Source organism: Chiloscyllium plagiosum, chromosome 2, assembly GCF_004010195.1.
Source record: "Chiloscyllium plagiosum isolate BGI_BamShark_2017 chromosome 2, ASM401019v2, whole genome shotgun sequence".
Classification (NCBI taxonomy): domain Eukaryota; kingdom Metazoa; phylum Chordata; class Chondrichthyes; order Orectolobiformes; family Hemiscylliidae; genus Chiloscyllium; species Chiloscyllium plagiosum.
The window spans coordinates 117836740-117861212 of record NC_057711.1 but is presented as its reverse complement, the minus strand read 5'-3'; the positions used below and the strand labels follow the sequence as shown (position 1 = coordinate 117861212).

General features: G+C 38.6%; 1 protein-coding gene across 1 annotated transcript in view; it reads right to left on the bottom strand.

Annotated features, from left to right (window-relative positions):
• Window positions 1-3917: 3917 nt before the first annotated feature.
• The window catches only part of LOC122563416 (trimeric intracellular cation channel type B-A-like), a 44268-nt gene continuing 23712 nt past the window's right edge, over window positions 3918-24473 (bottom strand). The window contains exons 2-6 of the mRNA XM_043717160.1: window positions 21712-21868; window positions 10824-11008; window positions 10458-10545; window positions 8746-8863; window positions 3918-5800 (exon numbers count right to left, since the gene is read on the bottom strand). Of these exons, the coding sequence (XP_043573095.1) occupies window positions 5576-5800; window positions 8746-8863; window positions 10458-10545; window positions 10824-11008; window positions 21712-21868 (773 nt within the window). The 3' untranslated portion in view covers window positions 3918-5575. The remainder of the gene's footprint in view (window positions 5801-8745; window positions 8864-10457; window positions 10546-10823; window positions 11009-21711; window positions 21869-24473) is intronic.

Sequence of the window (24473 nt, the reverse complement as noted above, 5' to 3'; positions counted from 1 at the left end):
GCCAATTCATCTAACCTGCACATTTTTGAACTGTGGGAGGAAACCAGAGCACCTGGAGGAAACCCACGCAGACACGGGGGAGGAATGTGCAAACTCCACACAGACAGTCGCCTGAGGTGGGAACCCAGGTCTCTGGCACTATGAGGCAGCAGTGCTAACCACCGTGCCACCGTACCGCCCACTAAATAAGGCAGGGCAGGTGACTGATGTGTCAGTGGGGAAGCACTTTGGAGCCAGCGACCATAATTTTATTAGTTTTAAAATAGTGATGGAAAAGGATAGACCAGATTTAAGAATTAAAGTTCTAAATTGGAGAAAGGCCAGGTACTGGGCAAGACCTGATTGGGGACAGATGTTCGCAGGAAAAGGGACAGCTGGAAAATGGAAAGCCTTCAGAAATAAGATAAGGAGAGGCCAGAGACAGTATATTTCTGTTAGAATGAAAGGAAAGGCTGGCAGAGAAAGGGGACGCTGGATGACTAAAAGAAATTGAGGATTTGGTTAAGTAACAGAAGGAAGCATATGTCAGGTATAGACAGGATAGATCAAGTGAATCCTTAGAGATTAAAGGCAGTAGGAGTATATTTAAGAGGGAAATCAGGAGGACAAAAAGGGGACATGAGATAGCTTTGTCAAATAGAGTTAAGGATATTCCAAAGGGTTTTTGCTAATACATCAAGGACAAAAGGGTAACTAGGGAGAGAATAGGGCCCCTCAAAGGTCAGCAAGGCAGCCTTTATGTGGAGCTGCAGGAGATGAGAGAGTGTTTCGCATCAGGATTTACTGTGAAAAAGGACATGGAAGATATAGAATGTAGGGAAATAGATGGTGACATCTTGGAAAATGTCCATATTAGAGAGGAGAAAGTGCTGGATGTCTTGAAACGCATAAAAGTGGATAAATCCCCAGGACCTGATCAGGTGTATCCTAGAACTCTGTGGGAAGCTAGGTAAGTGATTGCTGGGCCTCTTGTTGAGATATTTGTATCATCGATAGTCACACGTAAGGTGCCAGAAGACTGCAGTTTGGCTAACGTGGTGTCACAGTTTGAGAAAGGTAGTAAGGACAAGCCAGGGAACTATAGACCAGTGAGCCTGATGTTGGTGGCGGACAAGTCGTTGAAGGGAATCCTGAGGGATAGGATGTACATGTATTTGGAGAGGCACAGACTGATTAGGGATAGTCATCATGGCTTTGTGCGTGGGAAATCGTGTCTCACAAACCTGATTGAGTTTTTTGAAGTAATAAAGAAGATTGATGAGGGCAGAGCGGTAGATGTGATCTATATGGACTTCAGTAAGGCATTCGACAAGGTTCCCCATGGGAGACTGGTTCGCAAAGTTAGATCTCACGGAATACAGGAAGAACTAGCCATTTAGATACAGAACTGGCCCAAAGGTAGAAGAGAGAGGGTGGTGGTGGAGGGTTGTTTTTCAGACTGGAGGCCTGTGACCAGTGGAGTGCCACAAGGATCAGTGCTATGTCCACTATCTTTCATCATTTATATAAATGATTTGGATGTGAGCATAAGAGGTATAGTAAGTAAGTTTGCAGATGACACCAAACTTAGGGGTGCAGTGGACAGCGAAAAAGGTTACCTCAGATTCCAACAGGATCTTGATCCGACGGGCCAATCTGAGAAGTGGCAGATGGAGTTTAATTTAGATAAATGCAAGGTGCTGCATTTTGGGAAAGCCAAATCTGAACAGGACTTATACACTTAATGGTAAGGTCCTAGGCAGTGTTGTTGAACAAAGAGGCCTTGGAGTGCAGGTTCATAGCTCCTTGAAAGTAGAGTTGCAGGGAGATAGAATAGTGAAGAAGGCGTTTGGTATGCTTTCCTTTATTGGTCAAAGTATTGAGTACAGGAGTTGGAGGTCATGTTGCGACTGTACAGGATATTGGTTAGGCCACTTTTGGAATATTGCATGCAATTCTGGTCTCCTTCCTAACGAAAGGATTTTATGAAACTTGGAAGGGTTCAGAGAAGATTTACAAGAATGTTGCTAGGGTTGGAGGATTTGAGCTATAGGGAGAGGTTGAATAGGCTAAGGCTGTTTTCCCTGGAGCATCAGAGACTGAGGGGTGACCTTATAGAGGTTTATAAAATCACGAGGGGCATGGATAGGATAAATAGACAAAATATTTTCCATGGGGTAGGGGAGTTCAGAACTAGAAGGCTTAGGTTTAGGGTGAGAGGGGAAAGATATAAAAGAGATACAAGGGCAACTTTTCCACAGACGGTGGTACATGTAAGGAATGAGCTGCCAGAGGAAGTGGTGGAGGCTAGTAAAATTGCAACATTTAAAAGGCATCTGGATGGGTATATGAATAGAAGGGTTTGGAGGGATATGGTCCGGGTGCTGGCAAGTGGGACTAAATTGGGTTGAGATACCTGGTCGGCATGGACAAGTTGGACTGAAGGGTCTGTTTCTGTGCTGTACATCTCTATGGCCTTGGCCTTTGTTGCACACAATTCTCTTCCTGCTCCTATGTTCTGTTAACCTTTCTAAATCCTGGTCATGCATATGAAGAGGATGAAAGCAAAGATATGGGTGAAACTGTACTTTGAAGCAGTTTATTGAATAGCAGCAGGAGGCAGTTAGGTATTTATTGCTGATGGCCAGTTCCTGCCACTTATATGGTGTGAATGTTACTTGGCACTTATCAGTCCAAACATGAACATTGTTGAAGCCTTGCTACACGTGGTTTTGGAGATATGAATGATGTAGAATATTGTGCAATCATCAGTAAATATTTGATTCTATGATAGAGAGGTCATCATTGATGAAGCAGCTAAAAATAGTTGTGCCTATGCATTGTTCCAAGGAACTGCTATAGTGACGTCCCAGTACTGAGATCATTGACCCGCACCAAGCCAACCACCTTCTTTTGTATTAGCTACAATTCAAATAAGTGCAAACATTCTCCCCTTTGATTCCCATGAAATCCAGACTTGCTAAAGGATCAAGACAATATACAGTACTCAGTCAAATACGGTCTTGGAGATCTCAAATTGAGCTTTAATTTATATCAACCCTAGCCTGAAGGATAGCATAGTGTACCATAGGCTCCTTAAGGCAGCCATCCTCTCAATTATTACACAAACAGTTAAATGTACCATGTGCTGTTTGAGAACTGGAAGCCCTTCTGGTTAGGAAGCTCAAGATCGACAGATGGAATTCATGTTCAACCCACAGTTCCTGTACTTCTGCAAAACCAGCTAATTCTCACACTACTAAATGAATTAACTGCTTCATAAAATGGCATTTTAATCACTAATCTGGTCGATTTCGGAACTGAATGCATAACTAATAATGCAAGAATCTCGGGCTAGAGCCAGGAAGGAGCTAGAATAGTAGTCAAAACAACGAACATGGAGATAGCATAAAGGCTATCTTATTACTTAGGTGATACTTCAGGCAAAATCACAACAAAAGGGAAGATCACAACTCCGCACAACATAATTGGTCACCCAATTGCTCCAACCAAATGGTCTTCCATTACAACAGGTGGAGTAAGTAGGTAAATTGTAGTTTGCAGGGAATACTTGATTAAGATAGGGTGAGGGTAAAATTCAAATCACTCCATTTAAAAAAAACACAGACATAAATATTTTCAAGTAACATTCCCTTTAAAGTTTACTTCTACTAGGACAAACTGATTCTGGCAAGCAACTGTATCAGTTTCATGAAGATAGACACCTTTTATAAGCTTTGGTCTGCATTAGATTTTCCTTAGGCTCTGTATCATTAATATAATGTGAAGTGTGAGTTGGTGACATAAAAAAAAGCTAAAAAGTATAAACATTACATTATTCTTATGTTCTTTGGAATGCAAGACTGATGAGCAGTCAAATGACGTTTTACAAAAATAGAGATAGACACAGATATATTCTTAATGACTGACCAAATTGCTAGAGTAGAAAAGCTGAACTTTATTTGTATATCCTTCAGCCAAACATGCACATTTAAAAAAAATTAAAGAAAATTGGATCAAGTAAATTGTTACATTCAAGTCACCATTAACCCAGAGATTATAAAAGTGATCTGGTAATTAATCAGTTGTGTACAGAATGGTGATGTTAAGTTCCAATAGTTCTCCCACACAAAGATTGCCCGGATTACTACCGTAGAACATTTTGCATATCTAGACAAATCTTGACTCCTGGTAAGACACGGATTAAAGTCCGTTATGGATCCTGATGTCAAGCAAGCAACCATTAGATCTTATTTCACATTGGAATATATATAAATTAAGCATAGAAAATAAATTCAGATATTCTCTTGCATCATAGGTTTCTGGAAAAGTTCCGTCTGAAAATACACAATATAGAAATTTTTGTCTACCTCATTTTGCTTTTTTTTTGTAAATGTACAAACACAGATTTACAAAAACATTTGTAAAATAGTACACTTCAAAACAGTGAACAAAAAGAATTGTGCCACAAAGAGTACAATGTTTAACCAATATTAATTGAAAAAGGTCAAATTCACTTTGTATCGGAACAGAAGTAAACCACTTCACATTCAATTGTTTTCTTTTTAAAGATTGCAGTGAATTCCAAAATTTCAGTTTACTAAAAATACAAAAACAAAATAGAGCCTTGATCAGAAAATCAGAACCAAAAATTCAGTGTGACTATGCTATAAATGTTATAACCAAGGTGTTTTGCTTCTTTCCAAGTTATTTATAGAGCAAGGTTAAAGTCCTGAATCAACAGGACTGCAATGGTTGACAGTTTATTTTAGATTTTAATGAACAAATCACTGACAGCAGGAAGAGTGTATAAAATATATAGTTTCAACAATACTACATAACTTTAATAGGAAATTATTAGGAAAGAAGCCTGTCCAATTTACCCTGCATCAGCCTATCTTCAAATTTACCAGACAATGATAGTTAACAATTCCTCTCCCAGATATTTTGTTATCTAGAAAATCGGGAGGCTGACCTGAGTGATGCAGTAATGCCAATCCAAACTGCATTATTACCTTCTTTCACGCGCAATCAAGTTCAGACTGCCAAAGGAAATTGAGAATATCTAGTTTTCAACTTCAGGCCTCAGAGTTGGGTCAAGGATGTCCCTTTACTTACCAGAGCTTAAAAAGTTTGTTTTGCCCAATAATTTAGACATGCATTTAAAATACGCATTTTGAGGAATGTATAACTTTAACATTTTCTGGCACTTGTAAGTCTTAAAAATATGAATAGTTACATAAAGTTTCCAAACATTTATTATAAGCTTTGAAACAATATTTTAATCTTGTTTTATATATATTACAGCAACCTTCTCTTCACACCAAAAGATCCTCAAATGTCTCACACAAAGATCAAATGAATTTCCCACTTAAACCCACTAAAACATTGCAGAACAAAAAAGTTCACTAACAAGAGTCATTAGACTGTTTTGTTTCTATTTGAGTTTGGCAAAACTTTTCATTAGTAACTTGGTACATTTTATTTTGCAGATAACTATGTGTTTTTAAATTTCAAACCTCGTTCGGGGGCTTTCCTAGAACAGAAGTGCAACAAAAAGATAATCTTGTGGATCTTGTAATTCTTGATAAGCATCTTATTCCGCCTTCTTTGCCCTCCTCCTTTTGATACTTTCACTTTCTTCAGAACTTGCATCCAAGGAGGCAGAGCACTGTGTACCCAAGGTTTCCCCTGTATTAGATGCTTCCGTTTGAAAATGCGATTCAGTGGAAGTGCACTGCCAACTAAATGCCATATGGTACAAAGCAACTTCCATAGGTGCAAAAGGGGAATGATGAATGTTAAACAGCACCATTGCAACCTAAAATACAAAATGATACATTTGCCAAATTGTACAGAGCTGCCTGAAAAATGCCAAAAGAATACAAATAAAAACAGCACGACAACAAAAGGAAAAGGACATATGTTCATGTGACTCAAAATCAGTCGCTTTCATAAGTACCCTACTTTGGTCTCTGAATGCAGTCTCTGAATAAATCCAAACAAATACTTTAGTGTTGAAGCCACAGAGCAGATCTAAGTACAGCATTATTGGATTATTTTTTAATTTATAAAAAGGCTTTACAAGAGGCAAACTCTGAATATAAGCAAGAACGTAAGCAAGTTTCTAAAGCTCTAAAATTTTGCAGATGTATTAAAATGGGGAGGAAAAATGTCACTTAATATGAAGAATTACTAAATTTGCTGATCAACTATTTATATTGCCAATAACTCACTACATGAGCAACACTCAGTTTTATTGAAAGCTGCTCAACTAGATTTCATAGACCATTCAAAAACTTACTTCATATAATTCAGGTCATTCAAAAAAACACAGCAAAATCATGGAACGAAAACAAAAATTGAATGTAGACATCATTAGGTTGGCTGAATAATACTTAATCTTTTAATGAAACATTTTCATGAGTCTTGAGTCACCAATGAGTTAGCAGTTCATAAGTCATTCAACCAAAATACGCTGAAGCATGTTCATCGTTCTTACATTAGTTGTGTTAAACAAAGCTAATTTGTATGTTAAAGAAACAAATTTATCTGCCTGCACTGGGTAAATAAAACACTAGACTTTAATGAAATCAAAGCACTTAGCTCAATGTCTCTGAACAGTTCACTCCTCCCTATCCTTACGGCAAAGTTGAACACCTCCGCCAAAGCAAGAACACAACATCCAGAATCACTTAAAGCAACACAATCCAAAGTTTCGAGTCTATAAAATATCTTGTTGGAAGTCAAATCATGAAAAGCTACAGAAGGAATAGGCAGGAAACTGAATAAGGTGTACTTGATGTCCCACTGAACCATCTCATTTTTTTTCTCATGAATTTGTTGAAGCTAACAGGAAAACACATGGAGGATCCAGTTTTGATACCTTATTCTTTCAAGTGTTCTAAGTCTGAATGAAATATCTTGTAGATTTGAAATAGTTGTATGCTTCCTCTTTGATAAAGACATAAGAAAGTATTTATGTAAACATCTGTAAATTTAATTTGAGTTTTCAAAAGCCATCCCTTATCATGGAATTCAGAAAACACTGGGATAACCAAATGCACAGATATAATTAAATTTCAATTTGCTACGTATCTTGTAGTAAAGATTTATTTAGACTAGATCAGATTATAAATACTTAATTTTTTATTATCAGCACGATACAAATAACATGAGGGGTGAACAAAGGCAAGTAAACAAACATGTACAAACTAACATATCTTAAAAACATCCAAGCAAGCTAAGTTTCCACCTTAGTTGTTTCAAGCTTCCTGCAAAGCTTCACTTAAATCAAATATTCCTTTTCCTCCCACAAGATTGTCAAGCAGATGCCTAAGTGCAAACAAAGGTACTTTCCAAGTTGAAAGTGCTGTATCATGATGGTATGAAAAGAAACAGGATTTATGCTCATTTTTCCATTGATGGATTGTTTGTTTTATTGTTATAGTCAACACACTAATATTAAGAAAAATGTAAGTTGTTTAAAGGGCAGCAAATTTAAGCTTACCTCTCCCTCCATCCTTATCTGGAACAAATTTAATGCTGGTGAAGTGCTCATCACCTGGCTGCGGTTTTAAATTGAATTTAGTTGAAACCACAAATTTTGGGGGGATGGGGGTTGACACAACACATCTTGAATTTTCCTCTTACAATCTATTCTTGTCTTTTCAAAATACCAACACAAGTATAGGGGAACAAACATAAACGGTCTTCAGTAACCAAACAGCAATTTCATTGAAGATGATACAAACCACACTACAATAGCAAAGATACAGGACAGCAATTAATACTTGGAATAATCCTTTTTCACCCATTTAGACTTATTTCAGAAGGACATTTAAAAGGGGAGGCTACCAATGAAGAGAATATATGAAAGAATCAACAGCCCAACATGAGAACAAGTCTTCAAGAAAGTCTGAACAACAGGTCATCTCAGCATTTATTACATCTGAATCATATACATCAAGTCTATATGTGCAGTCTGTTTTTTGAAGATCAAATAAGCTATATAGGCACAAAATGCTATATCTCCAAATTCATTTGTCTGCCATTAGATAAATTACATGACATTTTGCCTGAGTAGCAATATAATTAAAGCCACTGTTGAATCCTTACTGCTAAAATGCACTACCATTTAGACAATGGCTACTTTCTATAATGATAAATTTGCCAATATAAACCACACAGGGCTACAGCATCATTTTGCAAACAATTCAATGCACCTTTGGTTATTTAGGATATCCTGTGCATAAAGCAATAGGACACAGACATAGAAAGGGAAGTATGAGAAACGTATATATGTAAAACAAAAATAAATATTAAAATTTCAAAATGAATACTTAACACTGCTAATGTGCAATAGCTGGCTGTTGCACACGTATTAAAAAAAAAGCAGCTAACCTAAAAACAAACCACAGGTGCCATCGGAAGAGATTCAAGTATATTGAGATTTTACACAAAATAAAGTGATATTTTCATGGGAAAAGAAATTATTCTTAGGAAGCATTAAAGATCCAAATAATAGTTGGTCTACAAACGATTTAAGTAAATACAAATTCAGCAAGTACCCTCTGTACCAAAAAGGTGCAATTAAAAAAAAGTCAAAACTAGTCTGACATCACAATTGATCTGTTCGTTTCCTATCCTCCGAAAAAATGTAAGAAAGTCTGACAGTACAATCGACAACATAAATTGCAAGTACTGAAGACAAAAAAAACTGTTAAATGGTCTCACACAAGTTAAATAAAAGGGTTATTTACATACCTCTGTTGAAACAACAAACATAGTGTATAAGAAGATCAGGTTGTGTCTGGTAATCGGGAGATAATTCATCTGTTGAAAAGTAAAGAGTACAGCTCCTATCAGAGTTACCTTTGTTCCACTGTAAGAGAAACAGGATAATTAGTATACGTATCAGAACAGAAATTCTTCCACAGAGTGACTCCACAAAGAAAACAACATAACTCTTCTGTTGCACAACTCAGACTGCCTATTCAACATCAGTGTTATCAAGCTGAAGTTTTAGTGTCTGGTCACAAACATGGACTAGGTATTACCAAGTGCACATTTTCTGATAAAAGCAGGAACCTTGGCTAATTTTTCCTTCCCTCACGCAAAGCTGAATGTAATAATCAATAAACTATCATGCAATTAGAGATTAGTGCAAAGCATATCACATGCGTTAATCCCAATTTATCATTTTAAAGTTACCTACTGTAGATGCAATCTTATTCAGTCTTAAATTGAACTCTGCACACACTTCCAAATGGGAATTACTGACACCCAGGGATTTGTGGAGATAAGAGACACAAACTGGGGACATCAGCTTTAAGAAAAATCAGTGATTTGGTTTTGAGAAATTAGATTTTTAGAGCAGCTTGGAAAATAACAGTACTAAAAGTGCTTTCAATCAGTTGCCTAGGCGAGAAAACCACGCTTCCCCAGGAATCCTCCATACTGTGGTCTAAAATATAAAATAGCTCAAATTTCCCATAGAAGATTCACAGACATGCTCCTATGTAAAGTTTTCTACCCTACTTTTAGTAATATTCTTATCTGAAGTAGAATCTCAATTGAATTTATCAACATGCCAATCTATATTAAGCATTCAACAGTCAAGTGATGTATTTCAACAAACACAAGATGATGAGAAAATATGCTCTTCTAAAATTTTGTTCAATATCAGATCTAGAAGTGGAATCAGCTTTAAAATTCTAGCAGAGTCATTTAACAGCAACTGTTACTTGTGCAGAATTTCAATAGTTTACAAAAGTTGTGAGACCGTTGAGTACCACACTTGGAGAAGGGATTGGAGGAGCAATAAAAGCTGAAGGTTAAAATGTGGCTGGAATAAACCATATTAATCAAAGTTTCAATATGTCAATAGGTAACTTCAAAAAAGCTTGTTGCCTAAAATAAAGTATTTTTGTAGAAAAATAAAAGATCAGATTTGGGACTTTTTTTTAATAAAAAACGGTCTTGTATCTTATGCTGTGGTCTCTTTGCAAGATGATAGGATTTTGAAAAGTGGGAATGAATTGATATCTTCTGCACTAACCAGACAGAAAATAAATAATTTACAATGTAGGTGCTAGATCTTTATTATTCCAGGCTTGATATTAATGGATGGTTTGCTTGGAAATTAAGATTTTCAGGTGCCAAGCAAGCCTTTTCAGTAACTTCTTTGAGATTACTGTAATTTTCTTTTTTATATCCTGATAAATAATGGATTTTTAATAAAATTGTACTGCAGTTTACAATCTTTACTAAATGCTTCAAATCCCATTTTAAAAATGCAATTATAATTACTAAGTACCGTCTATCATTGGAGAAAAAAAAACAAAACTGAAGATCCAAAATGATTTCTTGACAAAAGGCAAGCAAAGAATCTGAAATGATTTGAAAGGGATTTTCTCATCTTTACTTCAGTATAGAACTGGTTAGAACAAGTTAACAATTTTAAAACTACTACATACTAGGACATTCTCAGCAACTCATTTCTCTCAGGTATCCAGACACCCCGCACTAGTTGTTCAAAGTTAGCTATCAGCCCGGAACCAGCACCTGTGGAAAAAGAAATTTTATATATACTAAACTGGAAACATACCATAAAAAAAAACTTATTGGAAATACACTGTACTGATTTTCACAAAGAGATAACATAAAGTGACAGTGGCGATTTCACCATGGTAATTAATTAAAAGAAAACTAATGTCATCCAGTAGTCCTCCTGATTTCTATCAGAGGACAGAAGACCACTGGTGCCAATTGAAAGGTCACCACAATGTTAACTTACTAACAAACAAAAGTTCAAACTTGCCAAGAATGAAAACACTACGTACCTTTTGCCCATCCAACAGCAATCACTGCAAGCCAGCCATTTCTATAGCGGCTGTGTGCATCCATTACACCTGCAACAATTTTGCGGGCTCTTGTCACTTCTTTCATACCAGCAATAAATAACTTAGATGGTAAAAAATTGCAGCATTTGTAGAACTTGTCATATGGACAGTAGAATATCAAATACCTAAAAAATGTTAAAAATGTAAAGATGAGGACTGGAGTTTTTCTCACCTCCCCCAATGCAATGTATAAATTCACAATGAATTTTCTTTTTAAATTGCAAAATTCAAGCAAAATTACATTTTTACAAGAGTAATTTGACTCAATATTTTTGTCTCACCTCCGCTCCTTAAAGCATCACCCTTGCTGGAGTAATGACCCATAAGCACTGGTCATCTTTTAAGACCCGGGCCAAATACACATTCATGAATTAGTCTAGGTTATCTGAAATGTTCTCCTCCATCAAAAGAGCTACATACATTTCCGCCAAGCACACTGAGTAGCAACCCAACTTGGGTCTTTTCTGTCTGTACTGGTCAGTTATCTCACCAGATAGTCAATGTTATGGAGCTCCTCGATTCAGTTTGAAGTGGGAGATGGCATGGGACAGGCTAACACTAGGCACATGGACACACAAGATGGTCGCTGAGCCATCAGTTGGCCACTTGACACATAAGATGGTCGCCAGACTACAATATGAAGAGAGACAGCAGAGCAAATACAGACTCTGCCTGGAGCCACCAAAATGCCAGCACAATGCATTCACAATCTGATTGATTAGTTTAAGGTGGGGGCGGGGATGGGGGAGAGAATACACACGAGTACACTGCACACCGAGATGTCTGGGTCCAGCCAACATCTTTTATAGAAATGCTAACAGCTTGATACAGACTCAATACAAAGTGCTAATAGCCAGGGCTGCAGTAATCATCCTAATCATTAGCGCCCATTACTAGAGCAATGGACTTCCGTGCAGACATTGAAACTGACAATGTCTGCACTGAAGCTAACAACAACCGCGCTAAAATTAATAAAGGCTGCACTGGAACTGACAATGACTGTATCGAAAATATCAATAATTCTGCAATGATTACCATAAACAAAACAATACTACAAAGACAATAATCTCATCCCTGACCTATTGTATCACAAGATGTATAAAAGTATTTTGTGATGTGCACTGGGTTGAGAGAAAAATCGCAGCTGACCACTGTGCTGTTGGTGGCTCTCTCTCCCCGGAGATCCGGTATTTCCTTGTGCAATAAACTCTGTCATTGAACCCAACTCTGACTCAAAGACTAGTCATTTTCCCCATCGCAAGTTCATGAGCAATGCAGAAAAATTGTTTCATTTTCTGCTTAACTATAGTTTCATAAAAACTGAAATCAAGCATTCTGGAATACACCTAGATTTTTCAGGTGAAAGGATGACTGCTAGAATTTATAAATGATCATAAACCAACGTCTTTATCAGAGCAATCAATGTTATTTGGTTTAAAAAAAACCTCAATCCAAATAGGAATTATACAAATACTTTAAATTATGGCTGTCAAGCATAAAGTTAAAGAAAATGGGAAATCATCTCTTAAAAAATTACAGTGTCCTGTGTGATCTCAGCTAATTCCCACTCCTCAAAAGTGATTTTTAAAAATTATTCGTCTTTGGACATGGACATCAATGGCTGGGCCAGTATTCATTACTCATTCCAATTATCCTGGAAATGGTGGTTATGAGCTGTCTACTTGAACTGTTACAATCTTAGAGGGTAGAGACACCAGTGCGCAGCTAATTTTGACCCAGCCATAATGAAGGAAAAGCAATATAGTTCAGCCAGGATGGCGTGTGACTTGGAGGGTTCTTGCAGGAGGTGATGCATCTGCTGATTGGGCCATTCTCGTGGCAAAGGCCACAGGTTTGTAAAATGCTGTTGGAGGAGTCTTGATCTGCTACTGGAGTACATCTTGTGCTGAAAGGAATGAATACTGAAGGTTGTGGCTGTGATGCCAATCAAGCAACCTTTCCCTGGATTGTGTCATGCTCAAGTATTGTTGAAGTTACACCACTACAAGCAAATGGAGAGTATTTTAATCACACTCCTGAATTGTGCTGTAGGTGGTGGAATGTCACTGGGGAGACCAGAGGTGACTTGCTCATTTCAAATTTCCTAGCCTGGTCCCTGCTCTTGTAATTACAGTATTTTATGGCCAGTCCAGTTCAGTTTCTGGTCAATGGTAAGCCCTCAATGTTAATAATGGGGATTCAGTGATCCAAATGCCTCTGACCACCAAGAGACGCTGGTTACATTATCTCTTGTTGGAGATGGTTATTGCCTGCATAATTTTCACTTGCTGCTTACCAGCCCAAGCCTGGAAGTTTTCCAGATCTTGCTCCATAAGAACACTGGCTGTTTCAGTATCTGAAGAATTGAAAATATTCCCACTTAGGACCTAATAGTCGAAGGAAGATCGCTAATAAATTTGGACCTTAGACTCTATTCTGAAGAACTCTTGCAGTGATGACCTTTGGTGAACAATCACTACCTTCTTCCTTTTTAGAATGTTGAAGATACCCACCAAGAAACGCTGAGAATAAACAAAAAATAAACAAATTCTATGTCTATGTACCCAAAAAGAAAGAAGAAGTGGCTATGACAATAACTTTTTTTGTCATCCTTAAAATATAGAGGCTGTACCAGAGGTCTGAATAATTCCTAGTGAGAGTCAGCTCCAGATGCTTAGACCACTTCTGGAAGTGTCTCAAATCACAAAATCCTGTTTACAATTGGATCTAGGAAGATATCAGTAGTAAACTTCCACTGGAGGTTTTGAGAAAAAAAAGTTTGTCTGAGATGCCTGCTGACAATGTGAAAGGTGGAAGAGAGGACTGCAGAGGCTGGAGAGCAGAGTTGAGAGTGTGGTGCTGGAAAAGCACAGCAGGTCAGGCTGCATCCGAGGAGCAGGAAAATTGACATTTCGGGCAAAAGCCCTTCAAGGTGTGCAGTATTAAAATGCAAATGCTTTGGAAGTTGGCCAGATGACTGAAAATGATAGTGATGTGATGATACTTTATGGACTTAAGTACATTATACAATATAAAAAAAACTTGCAATTGCCATAAAAATAGAGCATGGTAAAGATAAATATAGTGAACTTGAACAGCTTGGTAGGTGCAGCAGGTAATTCTGTAAAATGTGATCGCTAAGAGCTGTTACATTTTGAGAAGGACTGACAGATGATACATGATAGAGAATACATACTACCTCAAAACATTTTATGCAGTCATTCCTCCATATCTGCAAGGGTTCTGTTCCTGAAAACCCCCTTGAAAGATGAATTCATGAGTGTGGAGCTTAATCACTTATGGGAAAAATAGGGTTAGCTTCCCAGAACTCAAGATTATTACTTTCCATCTATTATTTTTGGTGTTTTCTTTGGGTTAAGATAGTAAACACTTAAACATCTGAAATAAAAGTTAACATTAATAAAATAAAATATTAAAAACAATTCCAGTATATCATAACTCACTGATAAAGGCAAGAAGTTCTCCATCATGTGGCCAGGCATTGTTGGGTAGGTTATGGGTAGTTATTGGGTGCAGCAGACGTGGCTCACTTCCAGCCACTCTTCCCCCAATGATACACACTCATCCTTCACCTCCCTCTGGCAGATGTCTTCAATCTGTTCATCCTCCCAAGCATCTATGCCCTTGTTCATGGAGGTTTATAGGGAAGAGCTGCTTACCGTAACAGATTGGAGAGCGAAATTGCCGTGCAAGCAAAACAGTTGCGAATAGGTGAGCTTTGCTCGTGGATTTTGAATAATTGGTTACTTACTTTTTGGCATGAATAAGTGAATTTACGATTGGAGAATTTACGGAAATGGAGGAAAGACTGTACATACATAAGTATTTTCCGTTTCAAACCCACATCTCAAAGATTGCACATGGACTACCAACTATTCAACCATGAGAGCCACATCACCGTCACCAACACATTTGCTTTTCCCTTGCAAGGCAAGGTGACAACACCCAATGAAATGAGTAGCTGAATGTCCAAACCTCAGTGAAAAAGGTGCTGGCCTGTACTGGGGTATCTGTTGCTTGGGTCATGGCCAGCTGCGAGGTTGAAACTATTGAAGATAACAGTATTCTCATACTTAATCCTCTTTCCCTTATCCTGCACTCACTACTTCTTTACAAGCCACAGATGATTTAAGCATTTGCCTCTCACTTCTAAACCCTCCTCGCACAACCTACTGTCTTTCCTTTCAGATATCAAACAACTGCTTCTTGACAAAGCATTGAAGAAACACCAAGGTGACAGTGAAGAAGGAACACTGATCCTCAATTTCATAGTCACAGCAACCACCTCACATACTGATAGTGTATATTGTGTGTCACACATGCATCATGAACACAGGATCCTCACATAAAGAAGCATCAGGCTTAAGGTGTGCTGGGGGAAGAAGCCAGGATCACATGAGGAAGGTGTCAGCTCGGAATGAGACAGTTCAAATGGGAATTTCAACATGCAGCCTACAGAAGAACATTAATGAGTATGCATAAGAAAATATGCACTGGGAAGCCTGCCAGAAAGCCTATGGTCAATGTCACAGAGAACGGAGAGTACAATATCAAATGAGCACATGGGTCTGCAGAGGGCCCTTTCTTTTTCAGCAAGTGGTGTCCATTGCTATTAGCACATCGAATCATGGTTGGGTCAATAAATAGTAGTTGGATGCTTGCTGCTTATGCTTCAATGGAATCTGCTACATTATCAAAGTTGAGCGATGCAGTGAAGCTCAGATTTCTCTTACAAAAAGTCAACTTGCTTAATGCATACTCAGCTGGTTGCCATAGAGGTTGTGGATTATAGCATATAAAAGATTAGATTACATTACATTACAGTGTGGAAACAGGCCCTTCGGCCCAACAAGTCCACACCGACCCGCCGAAGCGCAACCCACCCATTCCCCTACATTTACCCCTTACCTAACACTACGGGCAATTTAGTATGGCCAATTCACCTAACCTGCACATCTTTGTGACTGTGGGAGGAAACCGGAGCACCCGGAGGAAACCCACGCAGACACGGGGAGAATGTGCAAACTCCACACAGTCAGTCGCCTGAGGCGGGAATTGAACCCGGGTCTCTGGTGCTGTAGGTTGTCATAGCAATCTTCCCTCAGAGATTACTTGAATTACTTGGTCATGTCAGTGGCTCCATGAAGCACAAACTTGCTATCCTCTCTCAAGACAGCATTCATCTCACATCCCTAATGCCATTAGTGCCCTGGCTGATGCCTCTTAGCTCCTAAGTCTTGACCATTAATACAGAGATGATACAGTCTGCAGTTTGATCTTCCACTTAAAGTATCAGTTCACCACCAACCATGCTGCAGCCTTAGAGTTGCAGATTTTCTGCATGTCTGAGACAAAACTTTCCAAATAAGCTCTCTATTCAAAGGGTGCGTGAAGCCACAGGATATTGGTACGATGTTGAACAAATTCTTCTCTTTGGTCTTGATAAATGGTTAGACATCACAAATATCTTAGGCCTCAGCCTAGAAGAAACCAGATTCATAAAAGTTTATTGCCATGTTCACTTTCCATCACTGGCAACAGACTCTTGCCCATCTCAGAAACTGCAGTCATAGACACAGCAGTTGGCAGATTTCAGCAAGGATATCCCATTAGGAATCAAAGGATTCTTGAAGCTACAGGATGTTGTAGGGGGTTCAATGAATTCTTCTCTTCGCTCTTCACTGTGGAAAAGGAGAACGTAGGTATGCAATTCAGGAAAAGAGACTATGAGAAACTTGCACAGTTTAGCACAGTAGGAAATGGGGAGGCTCTGTCAGGCTTAAAAATAGGCAAATCCCTGGTCCGAATGAATTGCATCCCAGGCTGCTGTGGGAGGTGAGGCAGAAAATTGCCAGGGCTCTGACACAAATTTTTAACTCCTCTCTGGCCGCAGGGGAAAGTGCCAGAGGACTAGAGGATGGCTAATTAGGTTCCACTTTTTAAGAGGGGTGGTAAGGTTGAACCAGGAAATTGAAGACAGGTGAGTCTAACAGCAGTGTTAGGGAAACTACTGAAGAAAATTCTGAAGGAGCGAATCAATATCAACATGAAAAGGCATGGGTTAATTAGTGATGGTCAGCATGACTTTGTCAGAGGGAGGTCAAGCCAGCAAATCTGTTAGAAATCTTTGAAAATGTGATTAAGTGTGTGGATAAAGTACATTTGATGTAGTTTCTTTTTTTTTTAGCAAAGCTTTTGACAAGGTCCTACATGGAAGACTGATTGAGAAGATTAAAGCACATGAAATTGAGGGAAACTTGGCTTAATAATGTGGTAGAAGGCTGTTTGAATGACTGGTGTACCACAAGGATCAGTACTGGAACCCTTATCGTTTGTTATATACATAAATGATATGGATGACAATGCAGAGGGAATGTTAAGCAAATTTGCAGATGTCACCAAGATTGGCAGAGTGGTTAGTAGTGAAGGTGCTTGTATGCTACAGGAAGATATAGATAGGTTGATCAAATGGGCAGACAAAGGCAGATAGTTTTTAATCCTGAGAAGTGCGAGGTAATACACTTTGAAGAAACAAGATGTGGAAGTATTTAATGAATGGCAGGGCATTAGATACCTTAGAGGAACAGAGGGATTTTGGGGTAATTATTCACAGATCCCTGAAGTCAGCAGATCATGTGAACAGGACAGTTAAGGCAGCATATGGGACACTTGTTTTCATCTGCCGTGGCATACAGTGTAAGAACAAGGAGGTAACATTGGAGTTATACAGAGCATTGGTCAGGTACAGCACTGAGTACTGTATGCAGATCTGGTCACCTCACTGCAACAAGGATGTAATAGCACTAGAAGGGTTACATAGGAGGTTCACCAGGATGTTGCCTGTGTTGGAGAAATTGACCTATAATGAGAGACTAGATAGGTGTGGACTGTTTTCTTTAGAGTAGAGAAGACGGAAGAGGGACACGATTCAGGTGTATGGGGGGTATGGACAGGGCGAATAGAGAGCAGCTGTTTCCCTTGGTTGAGGGGTCAATCACGAGAGGGCATAGTTTAGGGGGCAGGAAATTCAGAGGAAATTTGGGAAAAATATCAGCCGGTTGTGGGAATCTGGAATGCACTGCCTGGGAAGATAGTGGGGCCTGGAAACCTTGCAACATTTTTTTTTTAAATTGGATGAGTACTTCAAATATCATAACTAGTTCCATATCCTTGAATGTTAAGGAAATTGGGATTAGTGGTAGTTATGTCAATACAGACTTGATTAGTCAAAGAGCCTTTTCTGCACTATACGAATCTCTGAATCCTTACTGAAGCACATCCCCTTTATTGTTCTTCTGAGGTTCAAGAAGGCAAATTTACCCTCAAGAGGTCCAATAAGGAAAGAAAAACCCTGCGAAAAATCAAAGATGGGCCAGAAAAATTCAAAATGTTGAGAAAAGTCATCCCGCTCACATTAGCTTTCAATATTACTCCTCTGAAGGCCAAATGGTGTTGAACAATTGATAATACAAGCATAAAAAGAAAGATAAAATGAAGACCTGTGACCAGAGGATCATTGAGAAAGCAAAACGAGGATAAACTCCTCTAATTACAGACCGACTCTACCAAGTTCCTGGCTTCACATTCTTCAGAGGTTCTCTCTCTCCTGCTCCTCCCAAGAGGGAAGCTACAACTGGAGGAGCAGCAAGTATGAAAGAGAGGGAATCAGTATTTCAAAGTCACGTAGCCGCAATCCTGGTCAGCTGTACGGCTGCCACGCAGGAGATTTTCGGCTTGGTCATCGACAATCGCTTCAGCCAGCTGCAGGATGATTAGTCCAACATGATCAACAACCACTGGGAGGCAAAGAAGAAGCAAAAGCAAGGTTAAAAATGAAATAAAAGCAGGGAAGTTACACCTGAAAATTCACTAATGAGGCCAAAAGCAGTTGCATGGGAAACATCTACACTGACAATAGCATAATGGGTAGGAGAGGGCTGAGAGAAGATTCATCCATTTGAATTTTCCAGTAATCGTGTGATCATGTGTGGAAAGGCATGACAAACATGAGTAGAAATTATCAACCATGCATAAATTCATCTGGTATGTTAATAACATTAGTAAAACTGTCCAATTTCTTATTCATTGTGTCAAATGATTAGAATTTGTAATGAGTCTTATCTTAGTTTATAAATGTAAATTGGGTTTGTAAATAAAATCCGCAGACTAGAGAAAACATCAAGGAACCAAGAAACAATAGTATAGTGAGCTCATATCTACTACTTTGAATGCCTGGACAAAGCCATGTTGTCTTGAAAGTGATGTAGAGACTCTTCAGATGGCATGCTCAACTCATTGGATGTGACACATTGACCCCTTATTGCAACCTCTGTACTTAAGTACATAATCTATGAAGACCATGGCTCACTGTTATTAAGGACTTCATTCTGTATTACATGTACTAGCTTCATACAGGAGAAAATGAGGACTGCAGATGCTGGAGATCAGAGCTGAAAATGTGTTGCTGGAAAAGCGCAGCAGGTCAGGCAGCATCCAAGGAGCAGGAGAATCAACGTTTTCGGGCATGAGCTAGCTTCATACAATCTGTTTGGTATTTGTACTGTATAAAAAAAAACTCCCAAAAAAATTAAATACAAATACACAAAGTGGCAGTCACATAATAACATTATCATTTAATAAAGGAATTGATGAAAATGAAAAAGTAGGTTTCAAGGAAATTAATCTAGGCAGTTTCCTTATTACCACAAAGAAGAGGGTTCACAAAAAGAAGTGCTTGACTTCTCCTTCCAACCATTTTTATTCTTAAAATTTGTTCTTGGATCATGAACGTTGCTGGCTAAGCCAGCATTTACTCCAAATCAGCATTCCCCCCCGCCCCCAAGTGCACTGCAGAAGGAGGGAGTGAGCTCTGTACCTGGACCACTGCAATCCATGTGGTGTAGGTAAAACCGCAATGCTATTAGGAAGAGAATTCCAGGATTTTGATCCAGTAACAATGAAGAAACAGTGATATAGTTCCAAGTAAAGGTGGCATGTCATTTGGGAGGAACTTAGAGTTGGTGGTGTTCCTATGCATTTGCTACCCTTGTCCATCTTATTGTAGAGATTAGAGGTCACAGATTTGGAGGGAACTGTCAAATCAGCCTGGGGTAAGTTGCTACAATGCAACTTGTAGATGGTACACACGGCTGCCAGTGTGTCACTGGTGAAGGGAGTGAACATGAAGGTAATGGTCGGGTGCCAATCATCATACTGCTTTTTCCCAGAGATTGTCAATCTTGAGTGTTGTTGGAGGTGCAACTATCCAACCACGTATCCTTCAAACAGCCTTTATTTATTCTCCAACTTCTTCACCTTCCCAAAAAAAAAGTACAGTTGGATGTATGCGGGAGTGGCTCAGCTGTGTTTGAAAAGAAACAAGAGAGTAACATTATAGGAAAAGTTGAGTGTTGCTTGGCAGTGGACCAGCTGTAGTGAGGGACCATGTTTTCAACCCCAGTAATCTTGAAAAATGTAAATTTCAAAATGAGCACAGGAAACACAGAATTTATGGGCACAGGAGAGTGAACAGACTTGTCAGTAAGGCCAAGTAATTTCTACTTTCTAGGTTATGCTGCATTCCAAAGGGAATTACTGCCTAATGCATCCATATATGGAAGGAGCTGATTTGTGCAGAAACCTTGATAGCAACAAAAATTCTTCAGGATTTGTCACTTCACTGTATGTAGACTTGCACATCTTAAAATAACTGCAGAGAGCAGCAAACACTTGTAAAATCTAAGTAACAGTTGGAAGAAAATCAACCAGCAGCTAATCTGCAAGTAGTTTCTGATCCTTCAAAGTAGTGTGAGTGAAGGATTAGGTGGTCCGTTCCTCTGCTAAAAATGCGTTAGCAATTGGAGATTAAGGGCACTATTAGCTGGAACTTTGAGCTCCAAAATGGAACTGCTGTTAGCATGATCTGTCTGTCTTGCATATTTTGGACAGCTGTTCCTGTGCACTAATACTCTCATAAATATGAAACCCATAATTATTTGCTCTAGAAAGTGTGCACAATGCTTCGAACGCTATTTCGCTGCTCAAAGTGCACTTATAATACATAAGAAAACATGCAAACATCCAAATTTCTCACATAAGATCTTAACATGTGCAAAGCCATGGTGGGGGTGGGGGGGGGTGGTCATCAACTTGCATACACCAAATATTGTAGAACTTCAATTTCTCTGTTCTTCAACTCTAAGTTTTAATTACATAAATACTTTAAAGACAAGTTAATAATTTTTTTAAAAAAAAAGCTTATTGGTTCCGAGGATTCATAAATGGGTGTGCAGAATGCAAAACAAAGATATATCAATCCTACAAATCAGTACTTAGGCTTGATTTCAAATATATAGAAACAATAAGTTACTGAGAATGTCAAGGCCATGAGGATAACAGAGTTCACAAAGACACCACCAGAAAATAGAGAAATCCAAGAGGAAATCCCAAACTGTTATTTGCAATTATGCATGTATTGAAGATTTACTACATTAAAGTCTATTAATACCAATTGGTGTTTTGGTAACTAGAGGGCATAAACTTATAAATAAAGGAATGAAGGCAGGGATTAGGAGAATTAAATAATGCAGGGATATCAGGATATGAAGAGTCTCTCAGTAACTGCAATGGATGTAAAATTCATCGTTAAAAATAAGGCAATGGACTAATATCTAAACACAACATAAATGGTATTAGGGATTAAAGGGTAATTCTTTCAGCTAGACTGCACAGATGAGATAACTAAATGGTCTCCTTATTTTTAAAATGAGCCACTAACAGTCATTATATATTTACTTTCCACACTTACCAAATTACGGAAGCCAGTATTATATTTCTGTTGTTTGTGAAAGGTTCAATGGGAGGTTCACCTAGAAGCACAGATGCCAGAATTGCTCCACCAAAGCAGCAAAGCATACCACTGAACCAACATGCAATTGGACTGCGATGTGCTACATCTACTGCTCCTGAAACATGGAATATTGAAACAATTCTTTTTAGGACAAGCTTAAATAATAAAGTACAAAATTAATTCAAAGAAGCCTGTTTCAATGATTGATCTATCAATTAATTTGCATAATTTTCTATGTCTATGGTGCTAAACATTTGCTGTCATTTTCTCAGCAAAGATCCAGCAACATTGGTAGACATTTTACTGTTTGCACAAAGAAATATATTGATGCGGAACTGCAGATTTTTGTAGTGGCAAAAATTGTTAGAATAACTCCAGGGATACAGGTGCCCTCAAGTTGCAGCTTCAATGGAATAGGAGATGTTAACATGAAATGATGTCCTGTCCATGCATGGAAAAAGTCCATTTTTGACACCTGGCTCAAAAAGGTAAAGTCAACCACAGAAAGTTGCAGAAGATATCATACTTTGCTCTGCCTCAGCAGCATTCTTGTAACCAACTTCACATTATAGTTTTAAAAAAACAGTAGTGTTTAAGTTTTATACTTCCTACAAACTACCTTTGAGGTCTGAGGTAGATTAGTCAAATATTCTGGACAATTATGCCCCAAGATACAATTCACCTAGGATCCTGACAACCAAAACGTAGGTAGTTTCTACACAACTATGAAAAAATAATCCAAATCAAATCTTAGATTAAAAAGTATATCAATTAAAAGATCGTAATAGCCCTTTTAATATTCTATTTTAATGAGATGAGTTTGCCTAATACTTCAGAAAACTAAATCAGTTATTCAAAATGTTAAAATTTGCAATTTTTATTATTTTCATTTAAAAGAAATTTTAAAAATATTAATAATCCATTCTATTCTATGTAATATGGTAAGAAAATCTTTAGTATGAGGATTCAATTATCTTTATCACTTTCTAATGTTCAATTGCCTTCTTCATTTACAGTGTCAGTTTCAGGAAGATACACACAGTCTCGATAAGTTCACAATTCACACTTTTACATATTATTACACAAATGTCCAGTGTTCTCTACCATATAGTGCTGCACCTCTTCAAATTTTCCTTTGAATGAAAGTTTCTATCAATGCCTATATTTTTATTCAACTGTGGGTGAAATCTTATACAAGTCTGAATACCATGGGCTACAAAGGGAAACGCGTCAGAATCGTGTGAGAAAGCCAACAAGGCCTATCTTGATTTCAGGAACAACTTGCTGTATATTTTAACTAAGTTCCGGAGGTTGTGGTGAGTGTTTTGCTCGGCAATTGAGAGTTGCCTATTAAAAAGGGGATTATTGCTCATTAACAACCTTATTAACAGCATATCTCACTTCATTAACGTGCAGCTTCCTATACTAACATCCGCGGCGAGTAAACTAGCTGAGAATTCTTGACATGGAAATCGAGCAGGTACGTAGTGCTGGCTATGAAGAGCTTTCAACCTGGTCATCACGCAACAGTATTACAGGGCACAATTCATGGGCACCAGCACATACACCTCTTGCCCAATGCAAATTTGAATCCAATATTTGAGAACCCTTCTGGACTTGCATGAGAACTTTCCAATTCACTTGCACAGGAAGCACAGCCCTGCAAGGTACACCAGTAACTAATATTGAACCGCTTCTGCAAGGATACCTTGTGCACAAGAACATGCACCTGGTTCATAGATTGGACCAGGCCACAGCTCAAGGCTGCTTGCTTGCTTGCTCTTTTAGCAATCGTATCACTTAGTGCCTACCTGATTGCTAATAGGCATATCAGGACAAGGCACGAATGGAGAGAGCAAAGACACAAAACGAAGCAGCTGACTGCGGTGAGCAAGCCACAATCAAGGAGATGTATACCTTGCGGTATGACAGCACACTATGTCAATCCGACTCCTGCACCACATGCCAGCAGCTGACACAGCAAACACACTACATGTGCAGCAGGCAAGCAGACATGTTTCAAAGTCTTAGTGGAGTTGCCCTCACCAAAATCTACACAGGCACCAGTCAGAGTCCCAGATGAGCCACGTTCAACCCATTGGGTTCTTCCAGAGAAGTTAGAGTTACAGAGTCTTGCAGCACAGAAACAGACCCTTTGATGCAACTCGTTCATGCTGACCAAATTTCCCAAACTAAACTAGCCCCATTTGCTGGTGTTTGACCCATATCCCGCTGAACCTTTCCTATCATGTACTTGCCCAAATGAGTTTTAAAATGTTGTAATTGTACCTGCATCTACCACTTCCTCTGGCAGTTCATTCCACATACAAACTACCCTGTGTGAAAAAGGTGCCCCTTGGGTCCCTTTTAAATTTCTCTCTATACCTTAAAAATATACCCTCTAGTTTGGAACTCCCCTAACCTAGGAAAAAAAACTTTGCTATTCGCCTTATTTATGACTCTCGTGATTTTATAAACCTCTATAAAGGTCATCCTTTAGATTAGATTAGATTACTTTAGATTAGATTACTTAGTGTGGAAACAGGCCCTTCGGCCCAACAAGTCCACACCGACCCGCCGAAGCGCAACCCACCCATACCCCTACATTTACCCCTTCAACCTAACACTACGGGAAATTTAGCATGGCCAATTCACCTGACCCGCACATTTTTGGATTGTGGGAGGAAACTGGAGCACCCGGAGGAAACCCACGCAGACAC